The 17,248-nt window shown below is 36.0% G+C and overlaps 2 protein-coding genes and 1 long non-coding RNA gene across 4 annotated transcripts; 1 reads left to right on the top strand and 2 right to left on the bottom strand.

The window, feature by feature from the left end:
* The first annotated feature begins 1,639 nt into the window (after window positions 1-1,639).
* LOC132037285 (uncharacterized) lies at window positions 1,640-2,996 on the top strand. Its single transcript, XM_059427778.1, has 3 exons — window positions 1,640-2,409; window positions 2,475-2,639; window positions 2,716-2,996. The coding sequence occupies exons 1-3, from the start codon at window positions 1,831-1,833 to the stop codon at window positions 2,941-2,943; spliced, it is 972 nt and encodes a 323-aa protein (XP_059283761.1). The 5' UTR covers window positions 1,640-1,830; the 3' UTR covers window positions 2,944-2,996.
* Window positions 2,997-3,504: 508 nt separating this feature from the next.
* Window positions 3,505-4,457, bottom strand: LOC132036392 (uncharacterized). 2 transcript variants are annotated; one of them, XR_009409573.1, is made up of 3 exons: window positions 4,255-4,457; window positions 3,964-4,045; window positions 3,505-3,839 (listed from the first exon to the last, which is right to left on the bottom strand). It is a non-coding gene; the product is annotated as an uncharacterized LOC132036392 (long non-coding RNA). The 2 variants fall into 2 exon arrangements; XR_009409572.1 differs by lacking the exon at window positions 4,255-4,457 and having other exon boundaries at window positions 3,964-4,248.
* Window positions 4,458-9,005: 4,548 nt separating this feature from the next.
* LOC132037333 (uncharacterized) lies at window positions 9,006-14,115 on the bottom strand. The gene is made up of 5 exons (XM_059427833.1): window positions 12,758-14,115; window positions 12,591-12,716; window positions 12,216-12,317; window positions 11,117-11,386; window positions 9,006-9,807 (listed from the first exon to the last, which is right to left on the bottom strand). Exons 1-5 carry the CDS (start codon window positions 12,827-12,829, stop codon window positions 9,694-9,696), a joined length of 684 nt encoding a protein of 227 aa, XP_059283816.1. The 5' UTR covers window positions 12,830-14,115; the 3' UTR covers window positions 9,006-9,693.
* Between the last annotated feature and the right edge of the window lie 3,133 nt (window positions 14,116-17,248).

The raw sequence follows: 17,248 nt of genomic DNA, 5'->3' as shown, positions 1-17,248 counted from the left end.
GATGATTATGGGAGTGATGTTCATGAAGAACTTAAGGTGGTGAGAGAAGATTTAAGAGAATACAAAAAAAACAAAGTACTAGGGCTGCTAAGGATGGACCAGATGGGTTTTTAGGTGAGGCTGGAGTGGATGAAGGTTATGAAGACATTGATAGAGTGAGAACAAATCTAAGGGGTTATTTGGGAGGTGATGATGATGAGCCATATTATGACTCATCAGATGTAGATAGTTTTGCTTCTAAATCTGAGGGTGAAGATGTTAGTGATGATGAACAAGTTGAAGGAGGGACTGAATTGAGGGCAAGGAGGAAGACAAATAGGGTTGTGTATGATCCAGATTGTGAGAAAGTCATTTGGCAGGTTGGTCAAGTATTTCAAAATGTCAAAGAATTCAGAGAAGCTTTGACCAAATATGCTCTGAAAAAAGGTGTCCAGCTGGACAAGAAGAAGAATGACACAAGAAGGGTTAGGGTGAAGTGCAAAGAAGGTTGTCCTTGGATGTTAGCAAGGAAAGTAGGAGTACAAACTTCACAGTAAAGACTTACAATCCTAGACACAAATGCCATAGGACAAACATCAACTTCCTTTGCAATTCTAAATTTCTATCCAAGCATTATAAGGAGAGAATCACTTCCCAACCTACAATTAAAGGGTGGGAAATACAAGACTTGGTTAGGAAAGATTTTGGTATATATGTTGGGAAATACATTCGTTTGAAAACAAGGAAGATTGTTTTGAGAGAAGTCATGGGAGATCATATTGCTGAGTTTGGTAGACTCTTTGACTACAGGGATGTGCTGCTACAAACTAATCCTGGCAGCACATGTGTTGTGAATGTAATAGACAAGGAAGATGGTAAGAAAGAATTCAAAAATTTCTATATTTGTTTCGTTGCAATGAAATTGGGGTTCATGGGAGGTTGTAGGAGGTGTATAGGCCTAGATGGTTGTTTTCTGAAGGGTATTTGCAAGGGCAGCGATTACTTGTAGCAGGTTGCTAAAGATGGAAACAATCAAATGTTTCCAATAGCATGGTTGTTATTCTTTGGAACCGAGACAAAGGATACATGGAGATGGTTTATGAGAATCCTCCGGAGATGACTTGCAACTTGGAGATAGGACTGAGGTCACTATAATTAGTGACATGCAAAAGGTACCTTTTTTTCATTATTTGTTTTCTATTTAGGCATTATGTTCTATTTTCTGATTCTGCTATGTTTTTACAGGGTTTGGTTAGTCTTTTTGAAGAAGTATTTTTACGTTTTGTGAGCACGAATGTGTGCTAGACACATTCGTCTAATCGGGCCCAAAATTGGAGAGGTATTGAGAGGAGGAAAAAATTTTGGAAGTGTGTTAGGTCAACATTTTTGAGAATCGAAAAAAGTGAATGAGTTAGATCGATTGGGTAGGGGTATTGTTGAAGACCTTATTTCATACAACAAAGAAAGGTGGTGCAAAGTGTATTTCAAAGAATTTTCAAAATGTGATAGTGTGGACAACAATATGTCGAACCTTTTAATGCTTGAATCTTTTGTCACTAGACACAAGACAATTGTGTCAATGTTAGAAGAAATTAGAATCAAGGTGATGAATAGGATAGCTAAGATGAGGGCATTTTCTGAAACTTGGGTTGATGGGATATCACCAATGGCATTGAAAGTGTTCAATGCTAATGTTGAGAGGTCAATGAACTGTACACTTCACTGGAATGGAGGCGTGGCTTTGAAATCAAAGAGGGGTTAGGTACTCATATTGTTCAACTGGCAAGGGAATATTGTAGCTACAGGTCATGGCAACTAAAAGGTATCCCTTGTGCACATGCCATAGCAGCTATGCACTATAGGAGAATTGATCCAAGTGAAAATATTGTACATTGGTACAGACAAGAGACCTATTTAAGGGCTTATTCTCACTTCATACAGCCTGTTCCAAGCATGATTATGTGGCCAGACAGTACAAACCCAAAGATAGAGCCTCCGGAAGTCAAAAAAATGCCTGGCAGGCCAAGAAGGTGCAGAAGAAAGGAGATAGGAGAAGTGAGAAGGGCTGGAAAGTTGACAAAAAGAGGGATAGCCATGACATGCTCTGGTTGCAAGTCTAGTACACATAACATAAGAAGTTGTCCTTCAAGGCCTCCAACTGCATCAGCAACAACTTCTGCCCCTTCTAGGAGGAAATACTCAGTGCCACCAACTGCATCAGCAACTTCCAAGAGCAAATACTCAAGGCCACCAACTGCTGATGCAACTTCTAAGAGGAAATACTCAAGGCCACCAAAAGCAGCAGGATCAACAAGAGCACCAAATGCACGAGCAACTGCTCCTCCAACTACACCAGCAACTGCTCCACCAACTTCCAAGAGGAAATACACAAAGCCACCAGTCCCTCCAAGGCCTAAAGCAACTACAAAGGTAACTGTAATATACATTACTTTGCTTACCATTAATTAGTCAAATATTAACTTATTATCTGTTAGGTTAATGCTTCCCAGCAGTCATCAACTGGAAGTACAAGAAAAAGTAGTGTTCATGACACTCAAGATGCATCTACAAGCATGGGAGGGGGCAGGACTAAGTACAAGAGGCCAAGGGTTGTTGGACAGGGTGTATTTGTGTCTGAGTCTGGATACAAATGTGTTAATGTAAGTGTTTCTCAATCACCTAAGTTATTGTTATTATTTTTAGCCACTTTATGACACTAACCAATTTAAATTGTAGCAAGGAATGCCTAGCAGCAGGTTGGTGTCCACACCTAAGGCAATGAATTCAGCCTTGGTCACAGGTGATATTGGATACAAACCCAGCAAAGGATTGAAGTGGAAAGGAACAAAAGCAGTTACACAAAGACAACTCCAAGTGCAAAGTGCTAATCATAGAATCCAAACAAGATCAAAGGCTCTTGGAGTTCAAACAAGATCAAGAAAAGGAAAATCTCCAATGAAGTAGTCTGATATTTCTATGTTTAAGCTAGCTATTTTTGGTGAAACTTTGATATGTAAGCAAACAATGTAGCTTCGTAGTTTTTGTTGACGATTAGTGCTTCTTGTCAATTATTTTGCATATGACAATGACCTTGATTCGGTATTAAATGGTATTGGTTTATTGTCCAGATTTTCATTGAATGGTACTTGGTATTTTATGTCAAGGTTTTGCATTGAATGGTAGTTGATATTTCTGACCAGATTTTGATGTGAAATGGTACTGGTTACTGGTTTATATTGTCCATATTTTGCATTAATGTTAGTTGGTGTTTTGTTGAGTTTGCATTGAAAAATGGTCAATGCTTATTGTCAAATTTGCATTGAATGGTAGTTGCTATTTTAAATCAGATTTTCCATTGAATGTTAGTTAGTGTTTTGTCAGGTTTGCATTGAAATGGTCAATGCTTATTGTCGCATTTTTCATCCCAGATTTTGATACTGTCCATATGGCATAAATGTTGTTGGTTAGCATGTTGAATAGGCTAACCATTACTAACCAGATGGTATAACGTATTGCTTCACACAGTCATCATAATCATATTCAATATGCTAACCAAAATTAGATTACATTGTTAATCATCTAAATAGAACTTCACTTCAACCTAATTAGTACTACAACCATTGTTAATCATCTAAGTACAACTTCACTTCAACCTAATTAGTACTACTACCAAAACCAAGATAAAACATCAAATTAAATAGGACACTAATACATAGACAAATCTTCAATGTTTTTGACCACTTCAATTCTTGCTCATATTTGTTTTTCTTCTTCAACAAACCCCAAATAACAACATTAGCTTGCTCCGGAAATGGTGGTTCATACCAATCGAAAAATTTGCAAGAACTTCGACCTTTCACCTATAAAAAGTGAACGAAAATTAGTGACAAAACCCGGTAAAATTAGATGTAAATCAGTGACTAAATTAAACAAACCCAGCAAAATCATACTAAAATTGATATACTAAAAACATAAATTACATACCTTGTAATTTTGACAACCCCAAAATCTCCTTCCCGGATTGTCATCGGACCATGAAATCCTCACCACCGCCGGAAATCCACATCTACAAACTCTAGTCATGAGTACAATTGAGAGAGAAACTTACAATTGAGAAAGAAAATTTAACAATTAGAAAAGAAGGAGAACAAAAAGCTTGAATTTCAAGTTGTGGTGTATTTTAATGGGGGAGGGGTTAAATAAGAACAAGGAGTTGATGTTAGCCGTTGGAAGTGAAAGAAATGTAAAGGGAAATGTGAAAATTGGATTTGTTACCGTTTTTATGCTGATGTGGCACCAGTCACGCGCCTCTTGGCTTGTGACTACACTCACTATGCCATGTGGCAGCTCGGGGAATAATTAAAACCCATTTTGCCAAGTCTAGGGGTGTCTTGAAGTGCAACAATAGTTTGGGGACGAAGGTTGCAATTCGTGCCAAGTTCGGAAACGTTTTAGTTACTTAAGCCAAAAACAAAATGAAGAAAAAGGGCTGAGAAATAAAGACGAAGGGGCAGAAGCGAGAGATTCAAAGGACTTATATGGAAAATAGCACCAAAAAAAGAAAAAGAAATTAAACTAGTAAACTTTTTTTAAAAAAAAAACTATTCAACTTTTTTTTAAAAAAACTAGTCAACTCAATTAGCCATTGTATATGCCATGTGAAGGAATTTTTATGGACAAAATAAGCGCATGTTTGCGATTAATTTTAAACATTTAGCCTAGTCAGCTTTGAGCTAACATGAATTTTTATGGACAAAATAAGCGCATGTTTGCGATTAATTTTAAACATTTAGCCTAGTCAGCTTCAAGCTGTGTTTTAATACATAGATGGTAATAGTTCAGGTAGAGAAACATGTGATAGTTGAGTATGAAACTCACGAAAAAATGATAGTCCAGTATATTTCTGACCAGTATCTTATTGAAAAATACATACAATACAATAACAATCATCCAAACAAGTTGTCAAGTGGTTTAGTGTCACTACAAAAAAAGGTGCAATTAGCGAGGTCAAAAATGCAATTTGTAGAGGTTTCTATTCTTGTCACGGAGGTTCACCAAACCCCCGCAAATAACGCCGCCACAATAAATTTGCGGCAGATTACTGCGGGGGTTTGCCCAACCTCCATGACAGCAAATAGCAGAGGTTTTTAACCTCCACAAATTGCATTTTGACCTTCGCAATTAACCTTCAGCCTATGGAACGTTTTGGGTGAGAAAGAGGTTACAAACCCCCGCAATTTACTTATATTGTTTGGGTTTTAACCCCCACTGCTTAAAATATATTATAAAATTGATATATTTATTACTAGAAACAACCTTTCGGACGTTTTTCTAATACAAATCTGAATTTATTTGAAACTTAAAACCAGAATATCAACGTTCCATTAACCACACAAAATACTAAGCTAAGTAAATGTCATCACCCAAATTGTCACAAATCCACTTTAGTCAACTAATAATATTACAGGATTACTAGAGTTAGAAATCTTCTTGCATCCATGGGTTCTCTAGCTTAGGTTAACGTCACTTTGTTTGCAAAAAAAGAGTGATTTGTGAATACATTACCAAGATGTGATCATTAGCGGTCAAAAGAACACAATCAACTCCAAATTATAATTGGCAAATAATGAACTTTTTTCTTCTTTATATCAGCCGTAAATGTTATACCCCGTACTTTGTACGTTGGAATATTCTAAGTTGGTTGCGACAAGACTTTTAATTTCCGGATTTGTTGATTTTGTCTCAGTGCATAAGTTGCATATTCATCTTTTGTTGGTATGGAGTGTTAAGGGTAAGGTTTGAATAAGGAAAAAAATTAGAAGAGAATGAAAGTTGGAAGAATTTGGGACTAGAAATGAATTATGGAAAGTTGGCCATTATATGAAAATGGCCATGTGTGTGTGTGGGCCATAGGGCCATATGTGGAAATTTTGTGTGGACATAAAAGATGACTAAGTAAGTCATCTTCATCACATTATAGCTCCTAGAAAGTTCAAGAAAATGGAAGAGAAAAAGCCTAAGGCCATTTGGCCAAGGAACAAGAATTGAAGACCAAAATATTGATCAAGAAAAATTATTTTCTTCTATGTTTTCCACTCCTTGGAAGATGCTAAACAACATGAAGTTGTTGTAGAATCAAGAAAAGCCTTTGTTTTTGCAAACCCACCTCTGGCCACGTGTAGAAAAGTTGGGTGGAAAAGGTATGATTTAATCTCCTCTTTTGCATGTTATGAGTGATTTGTGTATGTTGTGAAGTATGAAAATGAATGAAATTCATGAAAGTGTGGAGGTCAAAGTGTAGCCGTGTGTGTGTAGGTGTGTGGCCGTGTGTTATGTGTGTGTGTAGGGGGTGAAGAATTAATGGTATTTAGCATGTTTGTATGTTGTTGTAGTGTGTAAAAATGGATGGAAATCATGAAGGTGGTATGTTGATGTCTTGGCCGAGAATGGGCTATTTTGTGTGCTAAGGAATGAATTAATATTGTGTGGTTTCTATGAAGAAAAAATGAAGTTTTAATGATCCAAGTTGAAGCTATAATTGTGTGGGCTATTTTAGGAGCCAATTTGGTCCTAATGTGTTTTCTTGAATTTATGATAATGATATTGTTAACGTGCGGATTGTTGGTGAAGTTTATGAATTTGGAAGGAAGAAATATGTTATGGTTGTTCATGTTGAGTTGGGAAGGTTTCGGGTTCTATGGCGTATTATTTGGATTGTTTGAATATTTTTGCGGATTATTGGAAATGTTCTTGAATCGTGTTTGAATGGTTTTGGATTGGTATTTGAATATGCGGTCGTTGATGTTAGTTTAAATATATGAAGTTGAATTGAACATGCATGGAATATTGTCGAATCGTATGGAAAAGAATTAGTAATGTTAGAATGCGTTGTAATTCGATTATTGATGTGGTTGATGTCGTTGTTGGGTTGGTTGTTGCTATTTTGGCCGAGTTTAATTCTCGGGGATGTTGGATTTATAGGGGAGATACTGCCCAAATTTTTGTAGATAAATAAGGGCTAAGAATAAACTTTTAAAGGCATGTGACTTATGTTTGGTAACTTTGACCAATTGTAGATTAGAAGCAAACGGGATTTGAGTTTAGCGAGCATAAGTGTGTGCAAGGTATGTAAAGCCTACCTTTCCTTCTTTTGGCATGTCCTAGTTCTACTAGGCTAAGATCGGAACCTCGGGGTTAATTCGCATTCTTGGAAATCCGAGTTTGATTTTGCATACTATTCATTAGTAAGCGTTAATTGAACTATAATCCTTATATTTGATCAAAAGAATGCTTAAACCTTTATGCTTGTTGCAAACGTATCTCGGATCGCTCCGAAACTTTTATGGATGGCTTTAGGGAGCCTAATGTTTGTAATTTATGTCCGCCGCCTATACTCGACCCGAGGTGGGCCCGCAAGTCCCGAGACTTCCCTTATTTGGTTTGTTTGATTCACTTCCGTACGATATGAGAAGGAAATATTTGCCTATGACTCTAAGGTCCGTTTGAAACGTCCTATAATGTTGTTGAGCGCTCATTACTATGAATGACACTAAATTTTTCCGAGAATGATCTACGATGTGTTTTTGAAAAATTGGTAACTAAAAGTCCGTAACTTTCAAGAGAGCTCGGATTGCTTTGACATTTTCGCAAATGACTTTATGACGAGTAATGACTTAAATTTTCATAGGCGGGCCCATTGGGTTGACGCTCGTCCGTGGGTCCCGCGACCTTCTATGTTGGTTCTAATGACCTATTTTCGAAAGAATCCAATCGACTATCTCCCGACCCCGAGTATGATTACTTATTTATCCGTTGAGTTTGAAATAAGGATTTTTGTGCTTATGACTTTGATACGTGAATATGGTTTCGGAAGTTCGGTTTGATATATTCCAGTGATATTCGGAAGGAAATACGATTTGACTCACCGTTTTGGCTTACAAATGATGGTTCGTTTGATTAACTTATTAAGTCTTTGAAAATATTTTAAATTTGTATTTGGTTACTCACGATTCGTTCGTACATTACTTGTTACATTTTAAATTGGGTTCTGGCCGCGGTATGTGTATATGTGATATTACCGTGGGTTCTGGCGCGGTACGTGTATATGTGATATTTGGGTTCCTGGCCGTGTATGCGTATATGTGATATTACGTGGGTTCTGCCGTTATGTGTGTGTGTATGTGTATGTGTATGTGTGATGTTGACCGCTGGATACTTGACCGCGGTATGTGTGATATTGACCGCTGGATACTTGACCGCGGTATGTGTGATATTGACCGCTGGATACTTGACCGCGGTGTGTGTGTATATGTGGTATGTGATATATGATAACATGATGGTATGATGATTGTTTACTCATGTTTCTAAGTCCCCTGATGATTCGGATATGATATGGATATACACGAATTAAGTTTTAAAAGTAAGTCTTGTGGGTTACGCGTATTGCACTATTTTTCGGTACTACTTACTTCGGTTATGATTTCGCTTTCGTATTTTCGGCTTTGCATACTCGGCACATATTAAATGTACCGACCCCCCTTTTCTTCGGGGTCGCGTTTCATCCGCGCAGTACCCACGGATTGAGAGATGATGTTAGCCGAGAAAGATGTTCCGGGATTGGCGAGCTCCATTTCCTCGGAGCGCTGGCTTCGAGTCGAGTACTTTTGTATGGTATCCGGAGTTAGGTTAGAGGCTTTGCAATATGTGTGTCGTGTGTGTGATATGTCGGTTTGTGAGCGGCCGCGTAAGCCGATGTATTATTATGCCTTATCTTTGCATTTGTTTTATAATCGGCTAAGTAGTGATATATCGGCAACGCATTATGTTACGGAGTCGTTACGACTACGATTTTATTTGATTTGAAAAAGACGAAAAGTATGATGTTCTTTGAAAATTTCCCTTTTGCATTTTGACGCGTTTTGCGGCCCCGGTGATGATTATGTGTATTACGAAAGTACGGGTTCGCTCGGCCTGGTGATAGTCGGGTGCCCATCACACCCTATCGGATTAAGGGTGTGACAGTAAAGATAGTTGACAAAAGACATCAAGAGAATTATCATGTGGCTCTCTAAAATTTAACATGTGACATAGCTGGAAAATTTCAAACTATACTCGAGCAAAGGTACAAAAACTTAGTGACCGACCTACATGCATACAAGGTCTGCAGATGTGATTGACTAAAAATTAAAAAGTATAGAGTTTCGAGCATGAATCCTCACTGGATATATAAGGGGAAAAGATCACATCTTAACCACAATTTGTGTAAGTGATAACTCATTAGTATCCAGTTTCTAAATTATGTGCAATGGCATCATCAGTTTCCTTCAATGATCTAAACTGGTAAAATTAGTCCTAAAATATCTTTCCATTTTCACGTGTGAGATGCATTATGACTCAAACTTATTACATTACTTCACAGATTCCACCCCTACCATTTGTCTGAAGCTCAATACAGGCAAGAATTCTCAACCTAGCCTGACTAATGGCAAGTCTTACTTCCAGAGAAATATCATGGTAGATCTACTTGTCTTATACTTTTTAACATAAAAATGACCCATATTACGTAATGATGTAGACTGAAGAACATGAAAGTAGAATCATTGTAGAGGTTTATGACTTCTGAGATGCCAAAAATTGAGCGATTGAGTGCTAGTGCAAATAAGCTCTATTAAGTAATTAGATTAAGCTATTAGATAAAGTACAATCAAGCAAATTTTAGGGAAGTGAAGAGCCCAGTAAATAAAGCAGAAAATTAAAATAAGCAAATTGTTTTACCATTGTAGGAGGAGAACCAAAGATCCCAACAAACTGTTCCGGTATTGACCTTTCCTTCTGTTAGGATATACTATTAACCATGCGGTTTGATTATAGTATTATTTTTTATTTCTTTTGGAACAATTGTTTATTTATTTATTCAATTCAATAAAGTCTTAATTTAAATAGATCATTTGTTCATATGTGTGCCCTTTACTTATATAGTAGACGATTTAGTGTATGGAGTTTTAGCTCATGCGCGGAAGATTAAATTGTCGGTTCTATAAGTTATAAAGTTAATGTTCACAATCAAAGATGAAATTGGGTTAAGTATCTTGATGATTGTAGCATAAGATTAAAATATAATCTATCTTGATTATGGGAATGGCTATCTTCCAACTTCTTATGCTAGTACATTTTTGTGTGTATTGGACGGACCAGTAGAGATAAGTGTTTTTGTCTTTGAATATATAAAACTACCTCTCTAGCTCATTAAATGTTCTTATACTCTTAATCTTGATATGATTGTTATGATCAATGTGCTTCGTTCATTATTTTGATTTATTAAAAGGTATGACTCAACTGCGAGTTAATGTATTCCTGGTAAATTGGATAATGAGAAAGTGCATTTGTGAAATAACAATTAGTTGATAGAATCCGTGTCTTGACCTTGAGATTGATGATACCCCTTTATGGATGCTTATAAGTTTTCATGTGAAAACCCTGCAGGTGAATTTTGTATCCGTCACATGAAATAAGTTAAGCGGAAGTATAAAGGATTAAATTAGTCGATGAATTAAATTGTCAGTTATTTAATTTATTTGATTGGTGTCTGTAATCTTAACATGGGGAGTTAAATAAGTTTTTAATGAATGATTTTGAAATTAAACAGAGGAGTGCAATTACAATTTTCTAGTGGAATAAATTGTAATTTATTGTGGTAGGATTAATTCATTCATATTCCAAATTAATACCACAATAGGAAGCCTCGTTATTAAATCTGTGGTCCCTGATGTGCCTGAATATTCTAGAACAAGGAAAATAAAAGGAAAAATGATATCCTTGGTGGGTTAGGAAAGGGCTACATGTTTTTGGCTAGGGTTTACCCTAAAAACGTGTGTATATAAAGAAAGTCATTCAACCCTAAGTGATTATTTGTTCTTTAGCCGAATACTTGCCATTCAAGTATTACGTTCATAGAAGTTCAGGATACACAGTAGAAGATCGTAGACCTGGAGAGCACGGACGCTATTGAAGACTTGTGCAACAGCTTTAAAAGGTTAGTGTTACAATCTCGTATTTGATTATGTTTGTCTAGTTTACATGTAAGAATATGATCTTGGATGTTTGCTTCCGCTGCGTGTATATGCCTATTTACTATCACCTTCATTATCATGTAGGCTTTGAGGGTATTCAACAATTTATCGTACTTGTCTTGGCATCCGAAAGAAGAACATCCAGCATCGTTACTTGGAATTCTAAAACCACCAACACGAGGTTTTGTTTGTTTAAAATGAGTGCTTGGAGTAGCTCCTAATCCCAAACATCTTACCCTCCCAGAATGCTCTTTTCCTAGCACCTTACCCACAACATCATTAGGAGAAATGTCAGACTCATCAACGGTACTTTGACTCATTGCTAGCTGAATTTTTTCCTAAATAAAACGTACATAATAAAAAAGAATTGAGTCAATATTATACCAACATGAAAACATCCATCAAATGCATTAAAGATTATCTCTCTCCCTTTCTGTTTCCCTAATTCTTCTTTCTCTTCATACATATATGGCCAAAGGTAGTGGACTCTCCTTTGATCCAGATCACATCACACACTTCCTCCCTATCCCCACTGTCCTCAATTCTTTTCTTGAACCACACCAACAATTTTCACATAAAAAGTTTTCCAAGATTGAACCTTTTTGATCATCATCATAAATGGACTCACAATTCAAGAATAGGTCACCACCATCTACTATTCAATTCCTAGTGAACCTTAACTGCTCCACTAGTTATCATGATCAAGAAGAGGAAGAGCAAAACAGACCATTCATTGATGAAATGGACTTTTTTGCTGATTAAAAAGTCCATTGATGATGAGCGAAGTAGACGGACAGTCAGTCTTCAGCAATGACAACGAGGAGGAAAGAATCCAAAGACCCTCCTCCTGAATTGGATTTTAACATTAATGTAAGCTTACCTAAATTAGCAATTTTAACATCTTCTCACTGCGAACACTTATAGTGATCAGTCTATAGTGGAAGATGGCTTATCCCCTAATAATTCTGAAGATAAAAGAACCAAGAGTGAGGTAAGTGTAATTAAGATCACTCACTAATTATAGTATTCATGACTATATTTGGTAATTTAGCTATATTAACATAACTTGAATGACACCTTTTGTAGCTAGCAGTTCTTCAGGCTGAATTGGAAAGAATGAATGGTGAAAATCGACAGTGAGGAGAAGAAGCCATGAGCGCAACTTACACATATTTCTTTTGCCTCCTCATTTACATATGATCCATCTTGTTTCTTGTGTGTAGCAAGAGAGAGTTGTGCTCGTCCATGCCTTCTCCCCGTCTGAGCAAACTATATACGAAAAAAGATAAGTAGGATTAACTTAATTAATATCGAAGGAACAATAAATAATAAGTCCAATCTGTAAAGTAAGCTAAATAAGGTGACATCATTTACCATTTTAGCCCTTCGTCCAGAGTTCGGCTTTGAGCCACCGTGTGTGGAACTGTTTGCTTTTCGATTTTCGGCATTCTTTTACACATTTTCTAACAAGATACATTAAAGTAAATTATAAGCGAATAATCACATATTTATTCTTTTCAGTGTGAGTTTTTAGAAAAATACCTGAGTATCGTCTCTCAAACCGTAGTTCACAAAAGAAGCCCGCTGATCCTGAGCTATACCTTCTGGAACATTATCCCTGATCTCATCTTTGGTCTTAAGTGGGTCTTTGAACTCATTCCACAAGGCCTTCCTATTTCCAGCGGGTCTTTGAACTCATTCCACAAGACTTGCCTATTTCCAGCCCATTTGTTTTCAATAGAGTGACAAGCATATAATCGTCCAACATCCTCAGTTGGCATAAAATGAAAGTGGGGCTTTGAAAATAAAAATTGGGTAGTTTATCTTTTACATGCAAATATAAATTTGAAAGATATAAAAGAAAGATATGGTTGTAGAATTATAGAGCTTACACTTTTATAATGTTATCAAAGCAGTTGTTGAAATATGATTCAGGCATATCCGGCCATTTATCTAAGCTAATTGAAAATATGAAACAGTCAGTTGCTAAAATACCACAAATGCCTGCGAGAACGCCTTGTGCTTCATCTATTGGATCCAGGAAATCAAATGGAACCACAATACATTCCCCCCCAAGGTAAATTTAACATTTTTGTTTTCTTCATTTTGACCTTTTTGGTATTCCTTGTGATTCTTTCATTGAAAAGAAAAAAAGTTTCCATTAGAAAAAGGAAAATTAAGAAAGAGATACTTTAACTACTTCTGCTGTCAAAAATAGTGACCAAAACTGAAGCTATGACCAAAAGGAATTTTCCCTTTCCCATCTTCAGTTCACCGAAACCAACACTCACAGACGGACCCATCATGCATATACACAAACAATACAAACACCATACAGTAAACGGAGAGGAGAGCAAAAAGAGAGGAAAAAAATGAAGAACACAGCACATACATATATATATATATACACCCACTGCTACATATACACACAAATTTCCTCCATAATTGTACTGCCTAAGTTCTTTAATGTTTCTTATAGGTCTACATATGTGCCATAATGACAAGCTTTTTAATCTCTTTTGGCTACTACCTCCAACAAATCCATAAACACCAACTCTTTCCAACACAATGTGTATTGATTTCCTAGGAGAAGTCACCTTACTCACCATATTCTAACCTTTTTTTTTTCACAACTTTGTAATATATAAATTGGTTTTAAAAGGGTTACTTGAAAATGTACACCAAAGGGTCAAATACCAACCAGTAAAAGGACAAAAAAAGTAACAATTCAACTACCTTTTAGGTGCCTAAAATTGGGTTTTCCAGGCAAAGATCACAAAAAGGTTTAAGAAAATTCAAGATTTGGATACCCTTTAAGACCCTTTTTCAAGAAAATGAAGTTTAGAGAACCAGAAAAGACAAGTATGGAAGAAAATGAGGTTGGTAACTTTCTTTTTCTGGCAAACATAAAAAAGAAGTAGAGTAAAGTTACAATAACACTATAAAGTTCAAATCTTTTAAGAAAAAATCCAAAGATTTTGACACCCTTTAAGACTCTTTTTTCAGAAAATGGAATTAGAGAGCTCAACAACAAGAAGTATGGAGTAAATGAGATGGTTTAACAAATTTAAGACCCTTTTGCAGAAAATGGAAGAAATGGTGTTGTTTAAAAAAAATTAAGAAAATTCAAGATTTGGACACCCTTTAGGACCCTTTTTCATAAAATGGAGGAAATGGTGTGGTTTAACAAATTTAAAGAAAAATCAAGAATTGGACACCCTTTAAGACCCTTTTTCAGGAAAAAAAAAATGGAGATTATAGAACTTGAGCCTCTACTACTGATTGAACTTATGATTTGCTGAACTTGATGCTTGTAGCATAATACCATTGACAAATAGGAACATTTGATTTCCAAAACATTTCTAAGAAACACCAAACGCGTATTATAGCTAGTCCTGAAGGTAAGGTATGACTAAATTTTAATATTAAAAGCTTATAAAACGACAAGTGACCTTAAAAATACAGTCAAGTCACAAGATGTTCATTTCTCTTTCAAGTTTAAGAAGAAGAAATATAAAAAAAGCTCAAAAATAGGCTCCGAAAGACAACATATTGAGTTAAGCATTACTATTCACATATTGTTAATCCTAGAGATCTTAGCCACCGGAAACAAACTTAACCAAAAACAATGCAGGGAACAGTTTAAACTTAAGCATAAAAATAAACTAAAACCATGATGATGATATATATATCATTCAGGCTAGAGCTTTAGATGACAAAACAAAGCAAAATTTAACCTAAAGGAAGCAACCTGTGAAGAAGAGAACATGTAAGATGAATAAAAGACCTAAAATACGAAATCGATCAATATCTAAAATTGCAAAATCGAACAATACCTATGCGAAAAGATGAAGTAAATCAAAGCTTAAAATACAAACATAAAGTCTTTCTAGATTTTGAATTAAATTGAAGTAGAAATCTAAGATCGAAGTAGAATCTAAACATAAAACTAAAATCAAAGTAAATACAAACCTAAAGCTTCGTTTAAAATAGAATTAAATCGGAGATTCGTTCTAAAATCAAAGTAATATCTAAGCAGAAAACTAAAATCAAAGTAAACCAAAGTAGAAAACAAAAATCAAAGAAGAAAATCAAAATCAAAGCAGAAAACAAGTTTCAAATTTCGAATCTAAACAGAGAAGAAAAACCTTTTTCCTCTTTTCATCATAATCAACAACAAGAAAAGCATATGCAATTCAACAATATTGAAACGCACAAAATTCGATTCTAGAAATTTCAAATAAATAGCGAAAACCACATGCAATTCAAAAACACACAAAATTCACACAAAAATGTCAATTCTGAGAAAATTAAAGTAGAATGAAGCATGAAATTTGAGCTAATCTCTTGAAATTTAAGTTAATGTTTTCACATGAGCAACACATACGAAAAGAATGAGGAAAAAAATGAATCAAAGCTAAATTCTACACCGATCTACTTAAAATTTCATAAAAAATAAACCTTAAGAAAGAGGCCATTAAAGAAGAAGCAAAAAAAAAATATACACTTACCGGTGAAAAATATAGATGAGGGAAATAATTTTCTCTTCTGGTAGAGTGAGAAAGAGAGCGAGAGGAGTGAGAAAGAGAGTGAGAGGAGTGAGAAAGATTTTGGGCATACAAATATTTTGGGTGAAAAAAGGAAGAGGAAGAGGGAAACAAAAAAGCCTGGGCTCTTTTCACTGTAATACCACGCTTTTTTTTATAAATAAGATAGTGAAGGTTCCGAACCCCGGCAATTTGATATAATTTAGCGGAGGTGAGACTGACCTCCGCTATTAAACGGCCACAATTTACGCCCTTTTTTGTATTGTGTGAGTATAAAGTTACATAAAGTGAAGATTTCACATAAAAGAGCTGAATTCCCATTTCTCTCATTCTTGTTTATTACAACTACTACTTTGCAATGGCATAGAGTGCAAAACTTATAGATAACCTCACTCAGCTACTAGATGAACATTAAAATCTGATTGCAGTTGCAAAGAAAGACATTTCACATCTACTGGAACTAGTTAAATGTCACGACCCAACTGGACCGCTATGACGAGCACCCGGAGCTAACCTACCGAGCACCACAACAAGTACATGCATCTCATATACATATTTGAGTGGACTATCATGCTAACTCGTAAATATCATAATCTGTATGGGACACAAGCCCAAAAGATAATATATATACACCATCAAGCTGCTACCAAGTATACATGCTGACAAGGCTAAAAAAGCGATGATATAATAAATCATAGACCGAGATGGCCATAGGACATCTAACTGTGCATATCTATCTATGAGCCTCTACTAGAGTACATGACATAAAGTGGCCGGGACAGGGCCCCGCCATATCCATGCAAATACATATGTGACTATGCTGAGTCACAGAGCAACTTCAGAGCAAGTGGATTTCCACGACACTGCCTGCTGAGCTGATGTCCCACTAAGAGATCCGTCAACCAGTATCTCAAGACCTGCGGGCATGAAACGCAGCTCCCCCAGCAAAGGGACGTCAGTACGAATAATGTACCGAGTATATAAGGCGGAAATGCAACCTTACCATGATTATTATTAGTATTATGTCCTTCTATATATATATATATATATATATATATATATATATATATATATATATATATATATATATATATATATATATCATTCAAAGCTAGAGTTTTAGAAGACAAAAAGAGCAAAATTTAACCTAAAGGAAGCAACACTAACCTATGAAGAAGAGAACATGTAAGATGAATAAAAGACCTAAAATACGAAATTGAACAATACCTATGCGAAATGATGAAGTAAATCGAAGCTTAAAATACGAACATAAAGTCTTTCTATGTAACGACCCGTTTGGTAGTTATTGCGTTTCTGGCCCTTTTGACCTTATCTCGAGCTTGGTTAGCTCACTTTTGACCCGAGGGGACCGTTGACATGCTTCCCGAGGTGTTTAGATTTGACTCGGGCGACTTTTTGTTAAATTTGGGCTTAAAGCGAAAAAGAGTTGACTCAAAGTTGACTTTTGGGTAAACCGACCTTTTTCGAAAATTTGTCGATTCTGAGAGGTCCAGATGGTCGTTTCGAACTTGTAGGTATATCTGGATTTGGTTCCAAATTCACTCGGATGCAATTTATGACTTGGGTTGCAAAATTAGAATTGAGGTATCGGGGGTTGACTCGGTCAACGAGTCCTCCATTGGGAATTCCAAG

Source organism: Lycium ferocissimum, chromosome 11, assembly GCF_029784015.1.
Source record: "Lycium ferocissimum isolate CSIRO_LF1 chromosome 11, AGI_CSIRO_Lferr_CH_V1, whole genome shotgun sequence".
NCBI lineage: Eukaryota > Viridiplantae > Streptophyta > Magnoliopsida > Solanales > Solanaceae > Lycium > Lycium ferocissimum.
This window is presented reverse-complemented; position numbering and strand designations above follow the sequence as displayed.

Coding starts and splice junctions, on each gene's coding strand:
- LOC132037333 (XM_059427833.1), bottom strand. CDS start 12,829: ATGCCAACTGAGGATGTTGGACGATTATATGCTTGTCACTCTATTGAA. Junction 12,318..12,590: donor GTTTGAGAGACGATACTCAG/GTATTTTTCTAA, acceptor TTTCGTATATAG/TTTGCTCAGACGGGGAGAAG. Junction 9,808..11,116: donor AAGCCTACATGATAATGAAG/GTGATAGTAAAT, acceptor TCCTAACAGAAG/GAAAGGTCAATACCGGAACA.
- LOC132037285 (XM_059427778.1), top strand. CDS start 1,831: ATGCACTATAGGAGAATTGATCCAAGTGAAAATATTGTACATTGGTAC. Junction 2,410..2,474: donor GGCCTAAAGCAACTACAAAG/GTAACTGTAATA, acceptor ATTATCTGTTAG/GTTAATGCTTCCCAGCAGTC. Junction 2,640..2,715: donor CTGGATACAAATGTGTTAAT/GTAAGTGTTTCT, acceptor TTTAAATTGTAG/CAAGGAATGCCTAGCAGCAG.